This window comes from Silurus aristotelis (genome assembly GCF_946808225.1).
Source record: "Silurus aristotelis genome assembly, chromosome: 13".
NCBI classification, from domain to species: Eukaryota; Metazoa; Chordata; class Actinopteri; order Siluriformes; family Siluridae; genus Silurus; species Silurus aristotelis.
The window spans coordinates 15,993,758-16,021,575 of record NC_139586.1 but is presented as its reverse complement, the minus strand read 5'-3'; the positions used below and the strand labels follow the sequence as shown (position 1 = coordinate 16,021,575).

Here is a 27,818-nt window from a genome sequence, read left to right as displayed (position 1 = left end):
AAACCTCAGAAGAAAAAAGGAGGCAAAAACAGACGCCCTCCATTTTTACAGCTCCCTCTCCTCCGATAGGACGTGGAAAGGGGGGGGGGGTGAGAGTCGCAGGTTGCATGCAGCTGCCTCGTCCTCTGCCAGGGGGAAATCACTTAAAGGGTGTAAAGTACATGTTGCAGCTATAATAACAGCGGCTGCAGCCTAATTGTTTATAGCAGCCTTGGACGGTTCGCAGCCATAATAGGGCAAAGGGTGTGGAAAACAATCAATAAGAGTAGAGTGACATTAACTTCGAAGGCACAAGGTTCCTGAGGCAGCATCTGTACAGCACTCAGCCTCAACAGCTTGATGGCTTCCTCAAATAGACAATTAGGTATCTTAATTAACTGTCCAATACATATCATTTAAAATCAATTTGCCCCTCTTTAACGCCATTGTCAAGGCTAATAATCAGAGAACAAATGCTGATATAAATTAAACGCAGAAGACGGAGACTGACTTAACATTAAATCGAGTCAAAAGATGAACCACAACAAAAAACATGCGCACCAAAAAATATATTTTTTCCTAGAAATCTAGATTTATAATAAACACTAATGTGTGAAATCTTGTGCGCAAAAAATTAATTATGTGGCTGAGGAGAATATTTTTGATGACATTAAATAACTACGTATAGTTTCTATTAGATTGTATAATTTTTTTCATTAAAGTTTTTGTAAGGTTGTATATTTTTGTATAGTTTTATATATTTGGCGGAGTTTCCATTTCTTGCAGGCAAAATAATCACAATCATCGTCTACAAAAAAGTAAAGCCGATTTAAAAAAAATTCCCACAAATACGCCGACTATACAGGGTAAAGAGTTTACAAAGGGATAAAAATCTGTTGTGGTGTGAATGTATTTTAGTTGTAACATAATTCTGATATTTTTATGATGCTCACAATCAAGTATCATCATGATTAAAATAATGGCGTATATGGATTTAATGATTAGTATTTAAAAAAAACGTTTGTATTAGTTGACAATAGTCAACTAGTAGAAGGCAACATGGCAAAAATCTCATTCACAACACGCAACATTCTCTGAAACTTTTCTTTGAACGAGAGCCTCTTGATATAATCACATTTCGAGCCGGACTTAAAAAAGTGATTTCCATTCGTCTCAGCCAATAAATCTGGAATCGCATTACACAAGCAGTCTGAGCTTGCTGAAGTTAAAAACATTACCCACTTAGAAGCAGTAGGCCTGTGTTATAGAGCAGGCAGTGGACGGCAAAGCCAAAGTGAGATTCTGCTGGACAGCTGACAACACCAGATTAGTAGCGAGAAAACAGGAAAACAGGAGAGAGAGAGAGAGAGAGAGAGAGAGAGAGAGAGAGAGAGAGAGAGAGAGAGAGAGAGAGAGAGAGAGAGAGAGAGAGAGAGAGAGAGAGCTAGCTAGCTTCCGGTCCAAAATAAACAGAAAAGCCTGACATCACTTTGTAAAAAGGCATCCAGTGGCGAGACTCAGGAGGAGGAGCAAAGACACTTTGCCCAAAGCACCATGCTGCCATCGTGATGAAAAGGTCAACTATCAGCTACTGCTCCAGTCTACTCCGTCACTCATCCAAAACATGTCAGAACAGAGCTAGATAAACTGACGGACAGAGTAGAGATGGAAAAAAATATCTACGACGCAATGTTTTTACGATGCAGTAAGTGAATCACAAAAACAGTAGCACCAGATAAGGCTCAGCAGTAACAGAGGCATTATATCAATATCACGATCAAACGGCACAGAATACTACCTGCAAGTGTCTTCGTTTCATGTAACAAAGTCTGAAGATGTGCAAAATTTCTCAAGTGAGAGAACGTAAATCTTCCCCATATTCCACAACGACAAAATAAAAGAAGAAAATAAAAAGATAGTCCGGTTAGAGAGCAAACACTAGTAGCTGCTATTACACAAGTGAGAGGAGGAACATGAATTTGTAGACAAACAATACTAGAAACCAGGAGAAAAATATGACAAGAGAAGAAAAACACATAAAATCAGCAGGAATTTTTTTTATATGATGTTCAGATAAACAGCATTCATTGCTAACAAAAATTTGTGCTTGCTTTTTTTTCTGCCAATGATGGTTCATAAATGAGCAGCCGGCTGTCTTTCACATATTCAAAGTGTTTAAACTGTTCATATTTAGCAAGTTCACTTTTGCCATTCTGGCACAAACCTCCTTTGTGAAGCTGTGAGGCAATGATATACTCTCATTTTCTAGTGAAATTAGGATAAGCAGCTTCCTAAGAACGAAGAAGAAAATCAAGTGATTTTTGGAGAGCATTCTGGATATGGTTCTTGTATAGTTACATGGTTTGTACTTTGAAGTGGAAATGTTCTCCTTACTTACCCAGTATATTCATTCGTAATTAACATTCAGGGTTTGGTTAGTCTCATATGACTCATTATTTAATTACCACTTAATGAAACAAATCCAGAATGTATGTCAGAATTTAGGCCATGAAGCTTTCAACTTCCAAATCTGGAAATTGTCAATTTGAATCCCACTAGTCAAAGAGAGTAGGGCTGCTGCTATCGATTACTTAAGTAACCGAGTATTCTAACCTTTATCCCATCAATTAATTGAGTTGTCGGGTAAAAAGTACTTTCTACTTAGTTCTTTATTAAAAAGCAATACTAAGAGAAAGAGAAAATAAGGCAGGTCTCTTAAAATGAACGAGTAATTTTCTTTTCTCATTAGGAAAATGTAAATTTTTATTGCTGAAAGAGTGTACAAGAATATCAGGGAAAACTAAACCTATTTAGTGCATTTAATTGCCATATTACATTAAAATACAAATGCGGTGCATTCATAAAGTCCCTCTGCAGTGGCTGCATAAAGTAGGTTATGGGAAAATATTTGTTTAATGAAACTCAATTATTCTCACTCATGTATTTAATTATTTGAATCTTGAATCTGGAAAAACTGCTTGAAATTCAGATCTAAAGCCGCGTATTTATCACCAGCTTTAAAATCGTGCTCTCACTGCGGAGAGACCTTTTAAACGCACTTTATATAAAAAGATATAAAAATCTATTTCAAATTACTTTAAAAATAGTAACCTTCTTTAGGTTTTAGTTTGAAGTCATCCCAAACTTTGGAAACTTCTTCACGTTTTCTTTTAATCTTCTAGTCGCCTTTCGCAGCTTTCTCCCCGTTCCTCGACTTTTTCATTCTGCAGCGGCTTTACCTGGCCGGAGCGCTCCAGATTTTAGCAGGTAATGTCAATTTATTTGCCTCTATGAATTTTTGTAATCGAATTACTTAAGTTACCTAAGAAACCGTTCCCACCCTGAATGGGTAGAACAACACAAAAAGAGTCCCCGATCAGAGATTTGTGCTAAAATGCTGAACGTAACCTTAAAAATAAAAACTCCACCAGCAAATTCAGAAACCATTATAACCAATGGAGTGCTGAAAATCTAAGTGGCAGTAAATTATATTCTAAAATATTGATCACTTCTTAGGATAAAACTGTCTGATAAATTGTTATAAATTAGATTTTTGAGCAGTGTTCTACATCTGTCATATAGAAACATTCTCTGTTAAAACTATTTTTATGCTTTTTCACGTGCATAGGCCTAAACACCCGTCTGTTCTCAATGTGGGTATGTAAACTTTAACATGCATACAAGCGAGTGTAGCTGGTGATGCAAACGAGTCAATAAACATTTGGATCATTTGCAAGGCGCTCACCTACTATAATTCTATTCATATCTATTAGTACCAAGTAGTGTCTGCTATGGGCATAAAATGGGTTGACAGGATTGGTATACTATAATTCTACAAACCTTAAAAATGATCATAACTGGATTATTACAGTAGATCAACCATCACAGATAGAAAGCGCATTACAGTATAACACTAATACTGGTGTCTGAGTTGCAACATCACCATGACACCCAGCACTAATTTACACACAGCCGGTATAACCGGCCTTGCACATGAAAATATGGTGGTTTTGTTCATGCTCTGCTGAAACTCCATGACATGAAGGTACAACTACTACTCTTATTTCTAAAACACATGTAGCCTTTTTTATCTTTATTTTTTTAAACTTGTAATTGATTCCAAAAAAGGGTGATGTAATCTTTATTAGGAAATGTTTTATTGTTTAATCTTATTTTTCACTATGCTTTTCATAGGGAGCATAACAGGTTTTAATAATACAATTAATAGTTACAAAAAAGAGGGGGAGGAATTTAATACTTGAATAATTATATTTTTACTACTTTAATTTAATTTGAATTAGTACAGCAAACCAGCCTCCAAACAATTTGGTTAAAAAAAAAAACTTTTATATATATTTATACTTTTATAATAAAAACTAGATAAATGCACTATCCCAGAAAAGTGCCCTGTAAAATCTTTTCTAACAATACCAATATGGCCTTATATATAGTCTTTTATATACATTATATACATTATATATATATATATATATATATATATATATATATATATATATATATATATATATAAATAATGTGTGTGTGTGTATGTATATATATATATATATATATATATATATATATATACACACACACACACACACACACACACACACACACACACACACACACACACACACACACACACACACACACACACACACACACACACACATATATATACAGTGAGGAAAATAAGTATTTGAACACCCTGCTATTTTGCAAGTTCTCCCACTTAGAAATCATGGAGGGGTCTGAAATTGTCATCGTAGGTGCATGTCCACTGTGAGAGACATAATCACAATATATGATTTTTAAACTATTTATTTGTATGATACAGCTGCAAATAAGTATTTGAACACCTGTCTATCAGCTAGAATTCTGACCCTCAAAGACCTGTTAGTCTGCCTTTAAAATGTCCACCTCCACTACATTTATTATCCTAAATTAGATGCACATGTTTGAGGTCGTTAGTTGCATAAAGACACCTGTCCACCCCATACAATCAGTAAGAATCCAACTACTAACATGGCCAAGACCAAAGAGCTGTCCAAAGACACTAGAGACAAAATTGTACACCTCCACAAGGCTGGAAAGGGCTACGGGGAAATTGTCAAGCAGCTTGGTGAAAAAAGGTCCACTGTTGGAGCAATCATTAGAAAATGGAAGAAGCTAAACATGACTGTCAATCTCCCTCGGACTGGGGCTCCATGAAAGAGCTCACCTCGTGGGGTCTCAGTGATCCTAAGGTGAGAAATCAGCCCAGAACTACAAGGGAGGAGCTGGTCAATGACCTGAAAAGAGCTGGGACCACAGTTTCCAAGGTTACTGTTGGTAATACACTAAGACGTCATGGTTTGAAATCATGCATGGCAATGAAGGTTCCCCTGCTTAAACCAGCACATGTCCAGGCACGTCTTAAGTTTGCCAATGACCATTTGGATGATCCAGACGAGTCATGGGAGAAAGTCATGTGGTCAGATGGGACCAAAATAGAACTTTTGGGTCATAATTCCACTAAACGTGTTTGGAGGAAGAAGAATGATGAGTACCATCCCAAGAACACCATCCCTACTGTGAAGCATGGGGGTGGTAGCATCATGCTTTAGGGGTGTTTTTCTGCACATGGGACAGGGCGACTGCACTGTATTAAGGAGAGGATGACCATGTATTGCGAGATTTTGGGGAACAACCTCCTTCCCTCAGTTAGAGCATTGAAGATGGGTCGAGGCTGGGTCTTCCAACATGACAATGACCCGAAGCACACAGCCAGGATAACCAAGGAGTGGCTCTGTAAGAAGCATATCAAGGTTCTGGCGTGGCCTAGCCAGTCTCCAGACCTAAACCCAATAGAGAATCCTTGGAGGGAGCTCAAACTCCGTGTTTCTCAGCGACAGGCCAGAAACCTGACTGATCTAGAGAAGATCTGTGTGGAGGAGTGGGCCAAAATCCCTCCTGCAGTGTGTGCAAACCTGGTGAAAAACTACTGGAAATGTTTGACCTCTGTAATTGCAAACAAAGGCTACTGTACCAAATATTAACATTGACTTTCTCAGGTGTTCAAATACTTATTTGCAGCTGTATCATACAAATAAATAGTTAAAAAATCATACATTGTGATTTCTGAATTTTTTTTTTAGATTATGTCTCTCACAGTGGACATGCACCTACGATGACAATTTCAGACGCCTCCATGATTTCTAAGTGGGAGAACTTGCAAAATAGCAGGGTGTTTAAATACTTATTTTCCTCACTGTATAATATATATATATATATATATATATATATATATATATATATAGATAGATAGATAGATAGATAGATAGATAGATAGATAGATAGATAGATAGATAGAGAGAGAGAGAGAGAGAGAGAGAGAGAGAGAGAGAGAGAGAGAGAGAGAGAGAGAGAGAGAGAAGAGAAAGAGAAAGAGAAAGAGAAAGAGAAAGAGAAAGAGAGAAAGAGCATCAGTGCTTTGTAAAAGTTTCTTGAAAAGATTTGATGTGGTAACAAACTGCTTATTTATTTTTATTTCAGGTAACAAAAAAAAACAGACTGTTTTGCCATAAATGCAAGTATTAACAGGAACTAAAAACAGTTTTAAAACAGTAAACCCAACAATAAAGGTGAAAAGAAAAAAGAAACATTGGAAAACTGCTGAAGTAGAAGAAAAAGCAGTAAGCAGCAATAAGCTGTTATTGGAAAATGATCAACTACTCAACTCTTATTGAACATTTCCTATCATTCTCTAATGACATTGCATATTTTTTAAAGAACTACTTAATGTGATGGTTCTGAGGAATAATAAAACCACTAGTGCAGTTCTGCAAGTTTGAGATTAGTCGAAAAGATCCCCTCCTCCTCAGCAAAGCATGTCTGCGAGCTGTACAACGTCAGAAGAAATACTTCGCATACCCGAGACTGTCACTCAATCCCCAGAGACAATACGCAAGGTGATCCGACACCAAATAGATATGATTAAAATAAAAAGGGGGGGAAATCAAAAGAAACCTAAAAGGAAAAACCCAATGCGACTTTTGAAGTGCGCAGCTATGAACACCTGCTTGATATGAAAGCGGTTAGCAACATAAACACGAGCAGGGAAACACAGGTTGAGAGAAGATCTGGATTGCAAAGTAAACGAGTGGCAGAGATCAAGGCTTCTTTGAAGCAAAGGTGTACAGCCGTGCTATAAGAAGCACGCACATGAATACGCGCTGAAGAATCTCATACTGGCCCCATGCCTGGACTGTAAAGACCATGTGGTGTGAATTCCTAAACAGGGAGCCAGGACCGAGAATGAATTATTTATGGTGACCCTTTGGTTTGTGTCAGCGGCTCTACTGGATGAAATGATATTTATGGAGCCCCATGGGCAGGAATGAGTACAGTTAAAGAGAGGGGAGGGCAGCGTGAGACATGGGCGGGGACCTTCACACATGCAAGGTAGCACTAAAGTAATAAGACAGGCCACAGACTAAGGCAGGTCAGAATGAATGTAATGCTGTGGGTTTCAAACCGACATATGATGTAATATGTAAGACATTTTCAGTAAAGGCTGGCGACTTCCTAAAACACAACTCTGACACAGTTAATGACTGGGTGTGTTCGGTGACGTGGTAAAGTTCAGAAAGCTTTATTTTATGCAAATACTGAGAGATTTATTGCAGCGACTACAAATGGGAGGGTGAACAATAGCGCCCATAGTCTCTTAATTTATAGTCAAACATGGTGACTGAAAAACAGCATAACTCTTTAATGTTTCATGCAATTTTGTTTAAAAAACATCTAAAGTTTTGAGGATGGCTGACTCGAGCTGGCAGACAGTATCAGCAAACCTTGACAATTAATAATCGAATTCCACCTTCAATCATCAGCAAAGTGTAGACCCTGGCCAGCCAGAACAAAGGCAGAGAACACGTCTCAGTGCTCATATAAATAAGTGCTGTCAGGTGCAACAATTTCTGAGAATGCCCCAAATTCACACATATCCGTTTGTAGGAGAATAATTCATGGCACCACACTCTCATTTTCAATGACCACACTTGCCGATACCAATACCGCACACATGGGTTGGCCATCTTCATACTCTCTTAAGTTAAAGATTTAAATGCCACATTTCATGGAGTATAGTACATGGTTTGATCGTTCATCCTCTAGATATTATAGGTCGCTTAGGTCACATAGCATTAAACATTTTGGAGCAACACTGATAGATAGTGTACTGAATAAAGACCTGATATGAGTATATCTTCCAGCAATAAAAAAAAAAAAAAAAGAAAATCATATGAAAGGCCAAATGTGGCTTTCTAAGTTATGAACTATATATGGAGGCATAGAGTGATGTAAATACCAGCAAAAGAACAAGTGGGCATAAAATGTAGAGGGAAAAGTCTGCATAAAGACTTGAGCAAAAATCAAGAATGCTTACGTTTTAAGACCCCCGATCTAATGTACAACGGTTTGTTTTTCTAGCACAAAAAAAAATAAAGGATAGCATTCTTTAAGTAAGCTGCAAGGCAAGCACAAATCAGTCTCACAATCAGAATTCATTTCCCGCAGCAACAAATATATATATTATTGCAGGCTACATAGAAAACCTAAAATTGAAGAAGCTGTTTGTGATATTCCCGTAGCTCAGCACAAAAAAGAAAGCAATGTAATTACAGCTGCATTTTGACAAATCACAACTGTTTTACTTCGTTTACACATTTTAAGTTTTTTTTTTTTTTTTGCTTTACATGTTTCATTTACTTGAACTTTTTCGAAAGAGAAATAAAGCTAAAAGCACGAATTGTTAAACTGCAAAAAATATATACATTAAGATCGAGGGGTTTCATGTATATGTAAAGATTTTCCGACCACAGAGCGATAATTTAATTAAAGAGCATAAAACTCTGAACTCCTTTGTGGCATACCTCTTTAAAAGGCATAACATTTTACAGTAATTAGAAGCCTGCTAAAATCTTTACACCTCCTCCAAACCTCTCCCTTTCCAAGAAAAAGCATAATATCCTTCCAAAAAACATTTTAATATAATTTTCATCGGACAGGTAAAGATTTTTCTCAAGCCACACTGCAACCCGTGCAAAATGACGCATCCGCGAAGCGTTTCTCGCCAGCTTTCAAGTATCTCCCTCGGGTGGAAATCAACCACATGTCTGATGACTAACGCAATATCGGCTGCTTTTTCTTTCCGAGTCAATCCCTAACCATGTCATTTCTGTACACACTTGGATTCGGGAGATTCAAGATGTCATCCTTCACTGGTCACAGTGCAATTATTTGTTCATCAGGGCATAAATAACATAAGCACATATAATATTAATGAGAAAATTGTATGACAAGAATGCTTTCAAAACATCCTAATGTTTTCCACTTTCATATATTGCCCATACATCACAGAGTAACTATGAGCTCATGCATTAATCCTAACGACTGACAGAGGGGCTGTTATGTCGCAGTTGGAAGTCACCATTACAACACAATGATTAATAGCCAGAGAGATTAATCAGGATTCAGGTATTTCAGGTTTATAGGTTCTTGAAGCCTCTAAGAAAAGATCTGATGCTGCATTCAATTTAAAGGAGTCTCAATTGCATCCAGTTAGAAGGTGAAATTCTTAACTAAAATGCATGACATAAGGCAAAGCAATATGATTTAAAAAACCCACATCATGGTACATTTCTTAAAAAAAAAAAAAAAGAGAGAGAGAGAATATGTATTACGATTGTAAAACTATATATTGCTAGCGTTATATGAAACAATAATCCCTTTTTGAGATTACTGTTCGTACTGTAAAGCACAGAATTGATTCTGCTTATACCACAGAAGCTTAAAAATACTAAAACTGTCAGGTAAATCAAAGACTGACATTATAGTAAAACTCCAACCAAAAATTCATCAACACCTTGTGACCAATAAGGACCAGGGGAACTGTGGTTTAATATAAATATATTGCCTGCCATGTTTTACAATTTTTATATTCAGTTAAGATAAAAACATTACCTTATGTTCTCTAGTTTTTATAAAATCACACATCACATTATATAGAGAAACAAAATAATCCAGAGCACATCAGTGTCTAGGGTTAAGAACAGAAGTTTAAGATGTGGCCAACAGACAAGAAGCAAAAGCCACCATCGTCCTGTTTCCCAGCCTGGAACATGTTTTTGAACTCTCAACTGGACATGTTCACAAATACACATTTGGCTAAGCTGGCAAACATGTTAATCACAGTTAAACCCAAGACCAACAACAAACAATTGTGAAGTCTTAGCAATGCTGATATCAAGAGAATGTCAAGTCCACTTGTGAAAATGCTTAAAATGTTTACATACAAAACAGTCAAATATAATCTACCAACCCTGCTATTCTTCCTTTTAAAGTATGTAAATGCAGATTTTAATTATATCTGGCATTAAGATAGCATCTTCAATCCTACAGAGACAACATTTTAAAGATCTGTCTAGTTTAATTCTAAGCAACAAAGCACTCCAAGCTGACTGAAGGATCTAAATTCATTCTTGAAGAATTTATTTGCAGGGTAAGTTAATTTTAACTAATATTAGCAATGATAAATCACTAAATATGTCATCACTGTAGTATGTTGCTTGTATTACTTCATATTTACTACATTCATGTTAATTTTCAACATTTAAAAATGATCAAATAGTAGAAGTAAAGAAGTTATTAATGAACTTATCATTGCTATCGTCCTTCTGCTAATGTTAGCTAATGTTCTAGTGAACTGATTGCAGACTTCACATTTGTAGTGAGTGTTTTGTGTGTGTTCAAATTGAGTTGAGAATCAGGTGGTAATCAAAGCTAGATTTTATCAGTCAGTGTGGACACAAGAACCAAGAAAGATTTTATCATGGATTAGCATGAAGCATATAGCAAAATATTTTCACTTATAGTTTGCCCCCTGAACTCAAGTTACATGCTGTTTTGTCAATTTTGCCTCAGTGTCTTTATGTGGATTTCTTACAGAGAGCTCTCTAATAAAAACTAAAACAAAAACAATAAAAATCTAAGTAATTCAAAGAGATCGCTCCACCAATGACAAACCCTCATTATAAAATAGTCTCCATTACTTCAAGTATTTGTGTGCATCATTTAATCTCTATGCATCGGAAGGATTGATGAGATACTAATGGTCCCTATTGATGTTAAGTAGGTACATCAATAGGGGAAAAAAGTACATCAAAAGTTGCAAAAGTTCTTCTGTTTGTGCTTAATAGTGTCAGATGTAAATTGCCACCAAGATAAAGCAACAAACTACCATTAGGGACCAACAGGGTCCATTACAGCTCCCATTAACACCAATAATTCCCATTATAACCATTAAAATCTTCATGGGTTTCTACCATCTTTCACCCCCAGCAGTCCTGCTACTGCAGCAGAAGTAAAGTTACTTTTCAGAGCCTACTTTTAGCACTGAAAGTATTAAAAAAAGGCAGCTGAATGCATGTTTCATTAAAAAAAAAGAAATACAAAAGCCCATTTGTCAGTTTTGGTTATATATGGGAAAGTGGGGTTATTACGGGCCATTGTTAGTCCACACTCCACAACCTTCAGAGGAATGTAATTGGAAACAAATACATAACTTGGGTATGGAAATTTTTGTATTTGCAACAGTAAATGTAACAACTGGATTGGACTGGTGGAAAAACCGCCTCAGTTTTCTATAGCCCCTGGAAAAAACACCTTTTTCCCCATTCATCTAGCATCCTCAGTAGTATGCTGAGACAGCAGGAGGTTTTTTCGCACATTATATGGCTGGCATGGCTTGCAGTCTTCAGAGAAAATTATCACATGATGCTACGCACACCACTGCTGAAAGCCTTGATTGCACAGCATTCAAAATGCATCTATTGAGTATGACAAGGAGAATGGAGGGAGGAAAAAGAAGTGTGGTGCCCCTACACAGCAAGACTGTGTCCAGGGGCGTTGTTTTCACAGCCCTTAACAAAGGGTGCATATAAATCATCTTTCTAAGACACCAAATATGACTGGCACTTTGATACAATGGCTATGATTAATTTGGTTTAGTCTAAAAAAGAAATGCATGAGCATGATCTACACACACTGCGAATGCTGGCTGGGAACCTGATGGGAGCCGAGCAGAGATGTATTTGGGGGAAGGGCGGAGAAGCAAACGTTTTGACAGCGCAGGATGAGGGAAGAAAGCACTATCAATTATTAATGTGAATCAACTGTGAAGAGAGATGGATATAATGTGCTCCGATGGTAGAGCTGAGACTTAATAGCAAACCAAGATTGGATGGTCCGTCTTTATGTAAGGTGGCCTTTTCACGGCCATGCGTCTCTGCAGTGCACTCATTTTTCATTCGCTGCTATTTTTTTTTTTACTGCTGATTTGTAACTGTTTTAAAGCAATACGAGATTGAGGTGGTACACCAGATGGAAGGCAGCTTGCTTTTTTCCTGTAAACACAAAGCATACAGAACCACATTTGGTAATTTCATCACACATTACAGTAAATGCCTGGAAAATATTAGTCTGTTGGAGAATACTGACTTTTATAAACAAGAAGCTTCAGGTCTTGCTATGTGACAAAAACTAGATCAACAATGGCGCCATTGCAGCCAGACCAATCCAACATCATGAGGTTTGGGCCGTGCGACACCAGATGATGAAGTGGTACAAAAACACAAGATGATAGATGCAAAGCAAAGCACTTAGCAAAGCAGAAAGGAGAACCAGGTAAAATATACGCTGTTCCTGATCCAGTCTACGACTTGATTCATGATGTAACAAATTGAATGCAAGCCCAGCAGGCAGTGGTTTCAGATGTGCCCCCTGGGACTTAAAGAACACATAAACGAACCTCAAATGAGATCCCGATTGGTCATGCAGCATATTTCATCACCCAGTCTCCTTCAGATGAACAGAACACATCATCCCAACAATAAAACAAGCACTGATTGAAATTCTGCCCCAAAGGACACAATTTCTGATGTACCTCTGGGAAGTTCCAAGCACAGCACACGGGCCAAAAATCACTTAACTGCAATTAAACATACAACTATTAAATGAATAAACGGTCAGTGACAAAACCACACACGGTTCTGTCCAGAAGAAATAAATGTGCCATGATCTATTCTGATCAAAACCAAGATGTATTCCTGGTTAAAGGAAAACTATGAAAACTCGACAATTACATTTCAAATTTTTGATCTTGTGTAATTCCATTTCAAGAGGGATAAATCTTAACTTGAATCAGATCAATCACTCCTCAAAAGTCTAAAATCCACTGTGCCTAATAGCAAGAACATTATTAAAATTACAGAAATTAATAAATCCAAAAAGGAAGGGAAAAAATGACAAGGGTTATGCAGTTTCTTAGAATGAGTTAAAAAAAAACAGGCTTTCTTTCTCTAAGAGATGCTGATGATTGAACAAAAAAATTTTTTTATCCTACCAAATACCTGAAGATGAGGCCAAACCAGGCATAACTACCTGAGGTAACCCTACAACTAGGTCAAATAGAGGTTAATATATAAAAACAATTTATAAAGGCCAAAACAAAACCAGAGAGACGAGTCTATGTGCTTCCTTTAAATCAACAATGAAACCCTGCCACTCTTCTTTTACAGTAATTTAATCTGCTGGTGGAGAAAAAAAAGATCAACATCGAGTCCGCTGTCCACTCAACGGGACTTTGTTATTTTAGTCCCGAGACAGTCACCTCTTTGGCAAATGTCAGGCAAAGCCAGTGCATGGCTTCTGGTGCGCAAGTGCTCATTTCCTGCTGTTATTATCATTACCACTAAACCCATTCATACTGGTTAAGAAGGAGTGGAAGGAAGCAGTATTTACACAGCGGCGAGAGACATGGGGCCATGGCTTACTAATGGCTTCCTGCATTTCACACAGTTGTTTGCCTTTGGGAAATATTATCAATACAGTGGTGGCCAAAAACCACAATGAAAAAAGTCACCAAGTTCTAATTAAAAGTGATTGAAAGGGATTCTGCTTTCTCTTCCCTAATTCCCACTTTATAAAAACTGCACAGAAGATTAAGTCACCAAAACTGCTACTGAGTGTGAACATCAATACTAAGTTAAACAATCAAAATAACACTATCTATATTTCAACAACAGGGATTATGGTAATCTAAAAAAATAAATATTGGGGATTACACATAAGGTTCATTCAACATAATTCAATATAAGAAGAAAAGACAGGCTCCCTGAAATCCTGGAATGTAAAGATCATGGCATGAGAAAGAAGACCTGCAGTCTTTGTTTTATCAGAACATTCTACAGGAGTCAGATTGGACTCACTTACAGCCCTTGATCCCTGACCCCATTCACTATCCAACCTGGCTGAGAACCATTCGGGCATGGGCTGATGTGTGGCCCCCCTTAACCATATCCATGACTACCCATTTATTATTATTTATTTTTGACTGTTTTTTAAAATCACTGCATTTTCTTTTACAATTCAAGACTCAAGGTAAAATCTATACCTGATCACAAAGAAGTGCCTTAACTTAATTCAGTCCTTGTTTTTCTATTAGGAAAAAAGGAAGCTTCTGCTCAGCTCCAGCACCAAAAGGCAGAACCACAAGAGAAGAAAGGCAGAGAAAATGTAATGGAGCTGTGAAAAAAATTAATGCAAATGTATATATAAAATCAACTTTACAACCTCCTGATCTACTGCTGCTCAGAAAAGATAGAAGTAGATAAAAACATCATCCATGACCTCATACAAATAAAAAACCTTCTCTAAAGAATCTTAAAATTTGACATTATTTCGCCAATCGTAGCAAGACATTAAATCACATTTACTCATTCAATTATTCATGCTCATTCCAAATAATGTTTCAGCAATCCCAGGAAAATAATAAGAAGTGAACTTCAGGTGTCATTTTATTCAGTCCATTCGTTTAGCATATTAAAAAAGTATTCAGCACAGGCTTCAAGTAGATAAATTCTTGTGCCCGACTCTCTTTCTAGAGAACTCATTAAACTTTTACACTCGCAGCTGGCTTCCCACCTTAATGGCATTTCAGCTCATCAAAAACATGTACCCCTGAGGTCCTGGGACATGTCCATGAGTCCAGTGCTGGAATGCCAAGTCCACTCTGCAGGTGTTCGTGCTGGCTTTGTCTCCTGCGTCCTAATTTTCCTGCGGCTCAAACCTAATCTACCACAGGTCAGGGGTCGGGGTTTGGAGGTCAGATGCCGAGGAGTGAGAGGGAGTATGGACAGCTGCTTTCCATCACGCCTTTGCTTATGCCCTAAAACCAAAGGAAACACTTTGGCTCTCATTGTGCATGCACAGCAGAAGTATGACCCGAGCCCACCACAGACATTAAACCAGGCCCCCGTGATGGTCCCATAAACACCAATGAATAATGACTTGGAACGCTTTGAACAACGCGGGGTCACGTACGCGGTTGACGCACATCGATGAAAGACGCGCCGCATAAATGAATCGTGCGACTAAAAGTCACCAGGGCAAAAATAAACAAAACCGAGGGCGAATTCCATTATAATTTAATTTTCCTCTGTAAACCTTTTAGTGTTTGCATTTATCCCTAAGTAAGCACGGTGTGAGATGAGAAATTCAATTACACGACAGCTGTGCATTTAAGAGGCTGTAATATGCAGTCCCCACACGCTCTCTGACTCCTATTAGCTCCATCAGGATCAGCACAGACTCGGGAGGATCTCGCACACCTCCCAAACAGTTCTCTGTCCACCTCAGCAATTTCAGACTGCAAGTTCACCTTGGCTGTACCACACGGTGCGCTGGTTTCAAAAGGAAGGACGTTCTAGAAGCATGAGCAACCCACAGACTTGAGAATTCTTTCAGAAAGGTTCATTAGCCAAGATAATTTGAACACAGACCATCAAAAGGAATTACAGAGCAGACCTTTTTCCTGTTGTTAAAACCGTCTGCCTCACGAGCCCTGAGGGGAGTCACCTACAAAAAAATATCCTGTTTTTTTTTTGTTGTTGTTTGTTTTTGTGTAGATTATGGTCATGTTTACATCTCAAATACTCAATGAGTCTGTCAATTAAAAATTATCTAATCAGAAATTCATAAAGCTTGGATTTAGATTAACCTTCATTTATATCAGTGTTTGAAGCAGTATGTTCCTGCCAGTTGGGGAAAAAAAAAAATCAATTCAAAAAGTTTTATATTTTGGTTAAATCCCAGTGTGCTACTTTGCCTCCTTGGATCCTATAAGTGAATAAGAGCAAAGTGTTTGCTTTTGGAGCCAGGCTGTACAGCGGACCCTTTCTGGACTTTTGAGATAAACCAGCTGCCAACCTCAGCACAGCGGAGATCTTTAGCACATCAGGAGGTGCCAAGAGCCACAGGCTGAGTTCTGGCAGGCTGGCAGAGTGTTTAACCCACTCACAATTCTTCCTCAGTCATGGACCCCACACCCTACAGCACTAAGTGTTCTTTCCACTGTTCTAAAGGGTGGGCCACTGCAGCGCCCGTCAAAAGCTTCCCAACACTGTTGAATGGATACACTTAAGTCATTTTCAGTGATCTTAGGGCTCTGATTTGTTAAGCCTGTATACAGAGCAGCTGCTTATTTTGCATGGTGGGTACAGTAACAGTGATGCATTATACGTACATCGCTTAACACATAAGCTATATCGACTTAGGCCTACTGATCTTTTTAAATGAGCCAATTCAATATTTTATACTAGCCAATTCTGTTGTTTGAATATCATTTGAGCGAGTGTATAAGCAATCTGTTTTAGAAATGTTATGATTATAATTTTATGATTATATGCATTAAACCCTAAAAAATAGTTGTATCTCTACTATGAAAAAATGATTGGCTTAATTTTCTATCATATTCTTTCAAAAGTTCACGTTCAAAGAAATTTCACAGAACTTCTGAGAATACCAAATATGTTTTTTGAATTTTGAGGTTCATTTTACTTGTTGTTAAAAAAAAGGTAAGGTGATATTTCTAACAATAGCAGTTAAATGACCTCAGTTTCAGAATTATACAATGCATTTAGGTTTTACACCTTAAAAACCAGTTGTCTTGGTAAGTGCAACAACTCCAAAAATCCTAGATTACGCAAAATCGTTTTCATAAATCAGTAATTCTAAAAGAGAAAAACTGCACCCAAGAGTTAGCATTTTGCCATGACCTATTTTCATCATTGTCATTGTTTATTTGTATTTATTCCAGCTCTTTTCATTGACAATGAGGCTTTAAAGATTTTGGAATTATCTGGGAATGTTGCTGATATGTTGTGTGACTTTAATGCTAGCATCAACATGTTGCCGAAGCGCCTGACCTATCTAAGCCAATCTTGGAGAAACCAGCTTCGAAGCGTTCAATTACGGACCGTGTCTTAGATGCAGAAAACAACCCAAAACTCTGAATCCATAAAATGTAGGTCATTTCTTTTGCCTCTAACATGACAAGAACAACAGACTGAACACCCATGGGTTTGTCCAAAGATTAACTACAACTTGGAAAGCAGGTCAGAAACAAAATTCCAGTCCTCTTTTCAGGAGTGATGATACACGAGAAGTGGAGTTTGGTGGAGGGGGGAGAACAATACTAATTAATCTGGTGCATTGCTACTAGTTGCCAGGCCTCCTTTGCATGGTGGAAAAGAGATAGGCAGCAAAGTATGCAAGTAAAATGGTTTTTAAGTGTTTAATGGATACAAGCATTCTAAACCAGACCTTACAAACTGCTTTCATCTGGATGATCTGGGTTTATGTTTACTTTTGTTCTGGTTCATGTACAGCAAAATAATTATCGCCAACTGATAGTGGGTGTTCGCCTGACTGTCCTCTTAAAATTCGTAATGCAGATTCTTGGAATGTATCCAAAGAGACAGATAAAAACAAGATGCTCTGCTGAAGAGGATCTACATTGCCAGAAGGCATCGGGAAATCGAATTAGGGTGATTTACAGTTTGCCAGGTCCTTATTATTTACTTTAGAATTGAATGAGATTGGGCTCTCTGCCAAAAATAAATAAGATAAACCCTCACAGTATTGTTGTCCTGGTCAAGGTATGTAACCCGGGAAGCGTAGTGTTGAAACTATAACCTGCTCATCATGTTATTTGGCGTGCCACTGCACTAAAAAGACAGACAACATTTTATGGGTTTATGGAGCTTTGAAGTGCTTCCATCATATCCTCCAGTCCAATTTTAACTTTAAGGAAAGATTTGCTCAGCACCGTTTCATCATCTCCAGGGAAGCAGGGAAAATTACCTAAATTCAGTCAGGGCCAGGCTTTGCTCCACCAAGCAGGACTTTTCACAGCTCACAAGCACCATAATCTGTGCCAGCTGCTGAAAGCTGGCAGGGGACATGGTGGTAGAGGTTCACCCTCTCAACAAGCCAAAGTGCTACAATTAACAGCCACAAGAAAGACCACTGATTTGTAGTTGTTGAAGATGGGGGAGGGGGTAACTATCAAACTACCACCCAATACTGAAAGGAGGCAAAACAACAACACAACCACACACTTGCATTCTTAGTGTGCAAGCATTTGTTCTAAATTTTGAGGATACAAATTTTCCAGCCATCAATTACACAGTGCAACTTATGCCAGTTGCTGAAGACACCAGAGATGATGCCAACATCTCGTTGCTGTCTATTAATATTATAATCATTATTTATTAAGCTGCCATTGAGCTTGTTCAAGCCGGAACCAAACTGGCATAGAAGAGACAACTCATCTCAAACATTTTCTTTATTCGTTCCATTCATTCATACATCTTCAATAACCACTTTATACCAGTCATGGTTGTGGGGGATCCAGAGCTCATCCCAGACACACTCACCATGAAATAGGAATACACACTGGATGAGGCACTAGCCAATCACAAGGCACAACATACACGCTCAAGCATATCAACCACTGGTGTGATTTTGGAAGGTGTCAGGAAACCAAAGAACAGGGAGCAACCCCAGAAAGACATCGAAAGAACATGCAAAACTCCAAACAAACAGAAACCCAAGCTTAGACAGAGTATCTTGGAGCCATTAGGCAGCAACACTAGACCTTGCTTATTTCAAAAGCTCTCAAATTTTACTATAAACCCAGATACTAACTCATACAGGAATGTTAGTCACCAACCATGTGACCACCTGGGCTATTTTTTGCTGCACAATAAAAAAGAAAGCTTGATAGCAGAATGGGAAAACATTCTAAATGTAGGACCAAATCAAGCATAACCATGTTGAGCAGAAATTGTAATCAATGCATCCCAATAGAACATTTCCTAAACAAAAGAAAAAATAAATAAATAAATAAATGTTTTTTTTGAGAGTTGTTTCTTCTTAAAAGCCATTAGCAGAGTCTTTGTAGTTAGAATGCGGAAGTTGACATAGTTGACCTATGCTTGAACCACGAACTTCAGTAATCTCTTAACAATACAGCAATGAAAGCTCAGTGCTTAAAATTCTGTGCTTGCAATGGAAAATTTGTAAGTTCAAACATAAGTGATCCACTACTAGGCCCTTGAGGGGCACCCCTAATGCTGAACTGCTTAGTTGTACGATTTGTCCAATTCAGTATGCCAAAAGGATACATGGTAAAATAAAAATTCCCCATATGCAGTTTTAGCCTCAGCACAGATTCCGTTTTTTGTTTATCCATTAAGCTTCCTTGCTCAAGTAAAAGAGCACCAGTCTCTTGATATTTATACTTACCATGTCTATGTTCCAATGCCAACCTCCACCCCACTCCACCCATCCCTCAACCCGATTCTAACTAAGATGGACAGCTCTCGAGGTTAGAGAGTTGTAGTTGACCAGCACGTATCTCTTTTCCTCAAAAATGCGACATGGCTTCCTGCCAGTGAGTCCTACTGTCCATCGGGACAAATAATCACACACTGTCAATCATGGTTAATTAAAAATTCTTTTTGCAAGCCATCATTTGCATATTAGGCAATTAGCCAAAAGCATATTGTCCATCTAAATTAATAAAGCAAACCGAAGGATGCATCTCTGCTGGGGGTTATTGTCTTGCCCTGCCTCCAGAAATATTCACTTGCCGACAAGTCTAAATTTATTACACTGATATTTGATCTGGTTTTATGACATTCGAAAACATACAGCTGGATCGGTTATCATGACGTATAATAATGATGGTAACAGCCCATTACGGACTCTATTCAACAAAGAAGCCAAAGCACGTCAAAAAGAGAAAAATCATCCAGCACAAAACCTGATACATGCTGAACATCTACTCGACTAACAAAAACAAGCTCAGAGGGACACAAGAAAGGCATGGGAGCTTGTAGCAAACACTATTATCCTTCACTGCAATCAGCCCCAATTAAATACAAGTTAGCCTCATTTAAATCTGTATCACAAAACAGACATTAACATATGCATAAAATGCATCAATTTCAAATATCATGCACATTTTTATACAGCAGATATATAGATTATATCCGGTGCTACATATTACGACTGTGACTGAATCTGCAATAAATTGAAAGCCCATTTTAAAGAGCTCATTTGCATTTCGTAGCCTTCTGCATAATCCTTATAGCCGATGGCTAATATTATAACACTAATAACAAGTGATATATGGTGCTTGCCTAACAGGAATATCATGAAAAATAGCATCAGAAATGGCTGACATTGAAATGGCCCACTACCAATGGTCTAGGATCCGTGGGGTGGTTGGGGGGGGGATGGGTCAACTGGTGGACTTCTGGGTGCTGGCTGAAATTATTTCAGTTAACAGAACGTGTGTATATTAAAAAAATGACAGTCAGTCAGAAATTATAGTTTTCTAATCTTTTTCATTTTATTGACATCTCATCAAATTAAAATACTAACAACATGACCAAAAAAAAGAGAAACGTGCGTTTATCTTCAAATCCAAAACACGTCTGTTAAAGGGTAGCTCTAGCCAAAATTGGGACTCAGTCATGAATTTATAGACTAATCAAACGGTTTTGCATTAATGGGTAACTTTAGTCATCATTCAAATATTTTTTTCTGACATTTGCATTAAAGAAATACAATATACAACCCGAACTTTATTTGTAGTATGCAACAGGAAAAACACGTTAAATCGCCATGTTTCGTATTAAGGCAAAATGTATTGCATATCATAGAAATGATGATGTGTAAGTAAGAGGTAAGACATTTATAACACGTTTTTAAAGGAAGTGTTCTACAATCCGAGGGTTAAACCAATAAAACAGAATCAAAGTAGGATTTTCAATAAACAGTCATAAAACACCAGCAAGACCTGCAAAACCAAGACCGTTTTTTCTTTCTTTACGGTCCAAAAACAAAAAGGACATAGCAGTGTCCAAACCGGGTCAACTATGTGCAACCTAACACTTTAAAAATACTTCTTATGGTTCACATTAGACCTCAAAGGCATGTTTCAAATAAACAGATATTTGCAGACAGGCACCCAACAGTTAGTAATTTGAAACTTGCTGCTCGCACATGGATCCCTGGCCAATTCTCTGGAACCAATCAAAACTCCCAAAGGGACTCCCGGTTCCCCCTTAATCTCCCACTTTTATTACTTCCCAGACACAGTCTACCCGTTCCACCCAGACCCCCCCACCCCCAAACCTTCTCTTTTGTACTGATCTGCAGCAAAGCCCTGGATTTCTTTTAACCACGGCACGGCACGGTGCTTCTAGTGCAGAAGAGCAGCTTTCATCAGCTCCTGAGCACAAAACGTCCCCGGACTGGATTCAGGGCCTCGTCTATCAGCCTCACACAAGGCATTTCGGATTATTCATCTTTTGCCAAGACTAGCAAACAGCCCCACATCAGACGTGATTTTAAAAACGCAACAGCCAAGAAGGTTGTTGGGGTTCTTTTTCCTCATGTGATTAACATTTTCAATTAGATGGAAACAAAATGAGGAATTTTTTTTTCTTTCAGAATCACACATTAATCAACCACTGTAGAGAAAAGCTCTACGGCACAGTTTTCCTCAGGATGAACATGTGTTCTGTGTTTATCAAGGAGAGTTTTGTCATTCATAAGTAATCATCTCTTGCAGACAGACGTTTTAGCACGCATATATCTCATGTTTCATTGTTCTCTCTGACCAACCCACTGTACATGCATTCCTAATACATACACCAACACATTAAGGTTCCTTCATAAAATTATAGTATAAACATGCTAGTCAATGTATCATGATATTAACAAAAGCCCTACAGTACTAGTTCACAGGTAAGCAGTAAGACTTCAATACCAATATTTCCTTTATGAAAAATAACCTTGCTACTATTCTACTAATATCAAAGAAGGACACAGATATTAAAAAAAATCACAGGTCGATTGTCTACCACTTAACGCATGTTAGTGAATTAGGATTTAGTTTTTCTGATCAAATGGACCAATGATGTAGGATTAGATTAATACTTTTGAATGTGTATTGGTGCAAAACAAAAACTGCACAGAAGAAAACTCACTTGTAATTCTTTGTCAACGTGCAAAAATAATTAAATGATAATAAATAATAATAATAATAAAAACATTGCACGTGCAAGTTGCAACTTTAACAATGCACGTGAAGCAATGAGCACTACATGGTAACAGCTGTGAAAATCACAGCGCTGCTGTTTAGATTTTAAGCAGAGAGACAGACATTCCAGGACGCTTCGCATTTAGTAAGCTATGCTTTCAAACAAAACAAAACAAAACCACCATATTTGCTCTCCAAACGCACGCATTGTCCACGTACTTACCTTTCTGAGCGCGTGCAGGCGCGAGCGAGCACGCAGAGGTGAGGCAGAGGAGAGAGAGGAGCACGCGCGCTCCCCGCTCCGCCATCACTTTTCAGCTCGGGCAAGAAATGTTTGTGTCGTTTCCAACCGAACGGCCAAAAAAAAAGTCCAACCGTGAAGTCCGTGCTGAAAATCTGGCCCTTCCGAAACCCGAGACCCCCCGTAAAACCCCCTCACTCACCCCGCGCACTTCCCCAATCAAACAGTTCACCCCGCGCGCGCCTCCCGAACCATCCGCGAGCCGGGCAGTCCGCAAACAAGTCGCCCCGAGAAACAAGGAGCTGCTGGACGAAGCGAAAACTTCCAAGAGGCGAGGCGGAAAAAAACACACAAAATCACATCAATCCATCCCGGCGGTGGTGCGATTCAGTGGAGCGAATCGCGAACACACAATACCAAAGCTCAGCAATATGACAAAGTAGAGTTCCCAAAAAGAAAGCCGACCAGAAACTGTTTTTTTTTTTTTTTTTTTTTTTTACCCCGAGAGCAATCTGAGCAAAATGCCCCGGCTGGGTAAGAGCGCAACAGCGGCGTAGAAAGGGCAGAATTCAGCCGGGATTCCCGGAAAACATGAACTGGAGTATTACTCACGGAACATGGATTCACATGGAGAGTTGCAAACTGCGGCATTAAAGAACATCAGCTCAATTAAGTCAAGGGGAGGTACAGTAGATGTGTCATGATAAAGTACACTATTCCTGTAGTACAGTATACATACATTGCCAGAATATAACATATAGCTTACAGTAAGTGATAACAGGGACTAATGTCTCTAGAATGTTCCAAAATACTGCATTTTAAGCTCAAAATATGACATTTTGTTAATAAAATAAATCAATAAATTAAAATGTGTATTTGTTAACACACAATTAACACACACTGTTGTAGCATTATTAAGGGTAAAGTATTTCCTATGAACTTGTCATGTTTTTTACCTCACATATAGTGGTTAAGATGCAGCGCTCCGACCGCTGCGACCCGGGTTCGATTCCCGGTCAGGGAACCATCCCCAGCCACTCTTAGTGCCGGTCCCAAGCCCGGATAAATTGGGGAGGGTTGCGTTAGGAAGGGCATCCAGCGTAAAAACATGTGCCAAATCAAACGTGCGGAGGATCCGCTGTGGCGACCCCTAACGGGAGAAGCCGAAAAGAAAGTTATATACATTAGCTACCAAGCAAATGTCATACGTTTATAAAAATCAATTGAAAAAAATCAACCAAAATAATATCAGAATGTTTTCTGACTCCGATCGCAGAGGTGTGATATCTGATTTAGTTTACTATTTACCAAATTCCATCTTTCACACTCATCCAACAAACGTGAAGCGGGAGTTTACTGTGTTCTCTATGGAGTTTACTGTGTGTTCTCTATGGCCACCCAGGCGATGCCTGAAGCTACGTTTATGCAGCAGGTTGGTACTACTGCTAAATAACTTGCCGTTAGATTGGATGTGAGGCTGAATTTGCCCGACCAGTGATTTATCTGAGTGACAAACGAAAGTTTGTTCTCATACCACAAATTGATGGAAATGTAAATCATAGTTTAATGATTGAATACAGTTTCACATTGCTGAAATGTCCCCGTTTTCTAAATAGGTAGCATTTTATGACGGGTAATAAATATTATTTTAGTATAATTCATTTTACATGCATCTGGTTTGGGAAATTAGTGTCAACAGGAATATTTATTAGCCAGTCTATACTATATAGCCAAAAGTTTGTGGACACATAAGCATCACAGCCACATGTGATTGTTCAACATCTCATTCAAGATTTAGTCCCTACTTTGCTTTTATATTAAGCTTCACTTCTCTGGGATGTTTGCTCATTCAGTTTAGAAACAGGTTAGGTACTAAGGCCAGGTGAGAAGGTCTTGTGTTCAAATTCTTCTCAAAGGCACGATGCAGGCCACTCAATGTGTAGACTGCAATTGTACACATTGTCCAACCTGTGCCGACTGTAGAAGGAAGACGCAGATATGGGTGTAATGGTCAGATGTTTACATATAGAGTGAATCAGAACTTAGGGACCAATAGTGGCATAATGTTTGATATCTGGGATGGTTTTTAGTTTGTAGTTCTTTCACCCAGCAAAAGCAGCTGCAGCAAAATCTACTGAAAAAAATTAATTGCTAAAAATGACAATGTGGCATGTTGCCACTCTACACTACACATTCATATCTAGAAAATTGACACTAGCACAATCTCAGGTGTGTGAGCTCTGTCCTTACAGTAGAAATGGACTTCTCTGTAACCTTATTTTGGAATAAAACAAGCTGAAGGCAAGATATGTTTAATCAAATCTATATTTCACTTCTCACCATTTTTATTATAGTTACATTTTCACACCATTAATAAGCCAAAATATTAAGGTACAGCGTCCCAGCGCAGTGTTTCCCAATCGTGGTCCTGGACTTTACTATAAACAGACGTGTTTCTCTGCTCTAACACACTTCATTTATCTCATTAGCAAATTAAAAAGCCTTTCCGGAGGTAGAATGGGTGTAACGGGAGTAGAGAAAACACTATAATGTTCATGGGAGCAGTGTGGAGTAGAAATCACTGTGATAGCACACACTGGTGTTCTTCATTAATTTGTGTCTTGTTCACTGATTACAGCTATGCTGCATTAAGAAAAAACAGCAGGCTGTTGATAAAATGCAGTTGTGTTTTTTAATGTCATTAACCGACTTGCAAATGGCGCTTGATTTGCTGTGCTTTCTGTGCATTTCATTTAGTCGTTTATGAGATTAGGCTTTTAATATTTTTTGTCTGTCAAGTCAAGTTTAGCATTGTCTCAAAGCAGCTTAATTTAACAGTTAAGGTGAACGATGTGTATTTATCCCTGATGAGCAGCCATGGCAACTGTGGCAAGGAAAAAACTCCCTTAAATGTTATGAGGAAGAAACCTTGAGAGGAACCAGACTCAAAAGGGGAACCCTTTGGTGATATCAAGAGTGTGATTATAAATCTTTAAACAATACAGAACACTGGAGAGTGAGAACTAACATGAGTACTGGAATTTAAGATTATAACCAATGTTTTATACAGTTATTTGAGATTATGGAACCAGGAGCTACTGAGCCACTTATAAAATAGCTCAACATTTGTGATCATCATATCTCCCACACCAGCTTCTCCATGCCAGAGCCTTTAAACACTCAAGAAGGTCCAATGTCCAAACTTCACATGAGGTGGGATCCAAATGGCACTGGTACGTCTCTAGATGGTTCGGGATGTCAATATGTCCTCCAAATTTGCTTACATTTGGAAGGGATTTGTCCACCTTGGTATATTATAGTGACCTCTTAAGATCGCCATCTGCTGGTGAAGTGGATTTTAAACTTTCTTTTTGTGTCAAGATTTTTAGTTTTTTTAAATATTATATTGATCTATTTCTATATTTAATTGAGAAGCAATTTAAATCATTAGTAACTAATAATTATGTAAAGTCAAGGCAAACATGCCTTTTTTTGTTTTTTTAGTTTAGTTTGGACAAAGGCACAGTTTGAGATATTTAATTGTAGTTACGTGCTATATAATCAGCTAGTTTGTGTATTTAAAGATGCATTTAGTGGAAACGTGGTCCAGTAGCCTTAAAAAATAAATCTTCACTATCAACCAAAGGAAACACATGAGTAATTTATGATATAAATATAGAAATATGTAAGTATTTATTATATGCTTTGCAGTGGTGGACAGTTATGAAGTAAATGTAATTCTTAACTGTACTTAAGTAGTTCTTAAGTATTTCCGTTTAGGGACTCTTTTGCTTTAACGTCACTACATTTCAAAGTCAAATATCTTATTTTTGACTTAACTACATGTGTTCAATTATTCGTTCCTTTTTATTTATGAGTGGATGAAAACGTAACTGGGTAAGCTTGGCGGTATCTGCTAAGCACAAACATACAGTTCAGCATCAGCTAAACATCAGGCAGAACATTTCGAGAGGAATAAATGATGGAAGAAACCCCTGACTCGAACTTTCCACAACACCTGTCGGGTACTTGATAATTGTAATAGAAATCAATCAGTGTTTGACTCATTAATATCATTCTATTAATAGATAACATAACATAACATAAGAGTCTTATTTACATAAACTGAGTTGATTAAGCAAAAATCTTGTGATAAAAATGATAATAGAACATTATAGCCATAATAAATCATAATACTTTGGATACTTAAATTCCTTCGTACTTTTACTCAAGTGAAAGTTTAAATGTAACACTTTTACTTTTACTGGAGTTATATTTTACCTACTGTATCTCTACTTTAACTCAAGTACAGGGTTTGTGTACTTCTTCCACCACTAATGCTTAGCAATTTGTGCTAATTTGTTCATTGGGGCAGTGTTTTTTGTAATACCAATTAGAAGTTAGAGGTTTTGTGTCTTACCAATGTGTACAGATTTTGTGCAATTAAAGTGTTGTTTAATTTAATCAAGCATATGATGTAACATTCATGGTTTGCTGTTAACTTCTAAAAACGAAAGACACCATCTTTTTTGTTTTCACACTCAACATTTTTCCAGTGTTGTTTCCTGTCAATATTTCAGAATGCAATGCATCTATACAACATACAACTATTTTGGCTAGTTAGAGATCTATGAGTCGGAAACTGTATTGGTCTTGTCATATTAGTATGAAATCTGATGCAATGGAAGCGGAGTATTTAGGAGGTGAGAGAGCTGGACAGATTACATGACAAGTTCTGCTGGATCAATGTCTTTAGATAGAAAGAGCCAAATCTTATTGGCACTACTATCAGCAAGTAGACAAATTGCATTGTGGTTAATAAAGGAAAAGATTTAAACACCAAATATCGTGTCAGGTTAGCAAAATGAAAAAAAATTCAAATTTGCGGATCCTTAGAAACAATATAAAAGCCTGCAATTCTTATTCATGACTATGCAACTGCCATGAATCCAAAACATCAACATGCCTTGAGACGGTCTTTTAGGCACATGAATCAAGGTAGCTGGATTTAATGACATGGTTCAGTATTACACTAATTTGAGAGGATTCTTTGATCAGTGATCTGATGTTGTTGAAGCCGAATCCTTAAAAGCAGGA

The 27,818-nt window shown here is 37.9% G+C and overlaps 2 protein-coding genes across 22 annotated transcripts in view; one reads left to right on the top strand and one right to left on the bottom strand.

Annotated features, from left to right (window-relative positions):
* The window catches only part of neo1a (neogenin 1a), a 119,046-nt gene extending 95,678 nt beyond the window's left edge, over positions 1-23,368 (bottom strand). For 19 of the 21 annotated variants that reach the window (XM_083558698.1, XM_083558709.1, XM_083558699.1 and 16 more), the window contains exon 1: positions 22,704-23,364. In XM_083558698.1, coding sequence (XP_083414824.1) covers positions 22,704-22,788 — 85 coding nt within the window. In that variant the 5' untranslated portion in view covers positions 22,789-23,364. Of the gene's footprint in view, positions 1-22,703 lie in introns of all 21 variants that reach the window. The other 2 variants (XM_083558705.1, XM_083558716.1) reach the window with 1 other exon arrangement.
* rxfp3.3a2 (relaxin family peptide receptor 3.3a2) overlaps positions 1-27,818 on the top strand; it is a 446,825-nt gene that overhangs the window by 7,918 nt on the left and 411,089 nt on the right. The window lies entirely within an intron of this gene.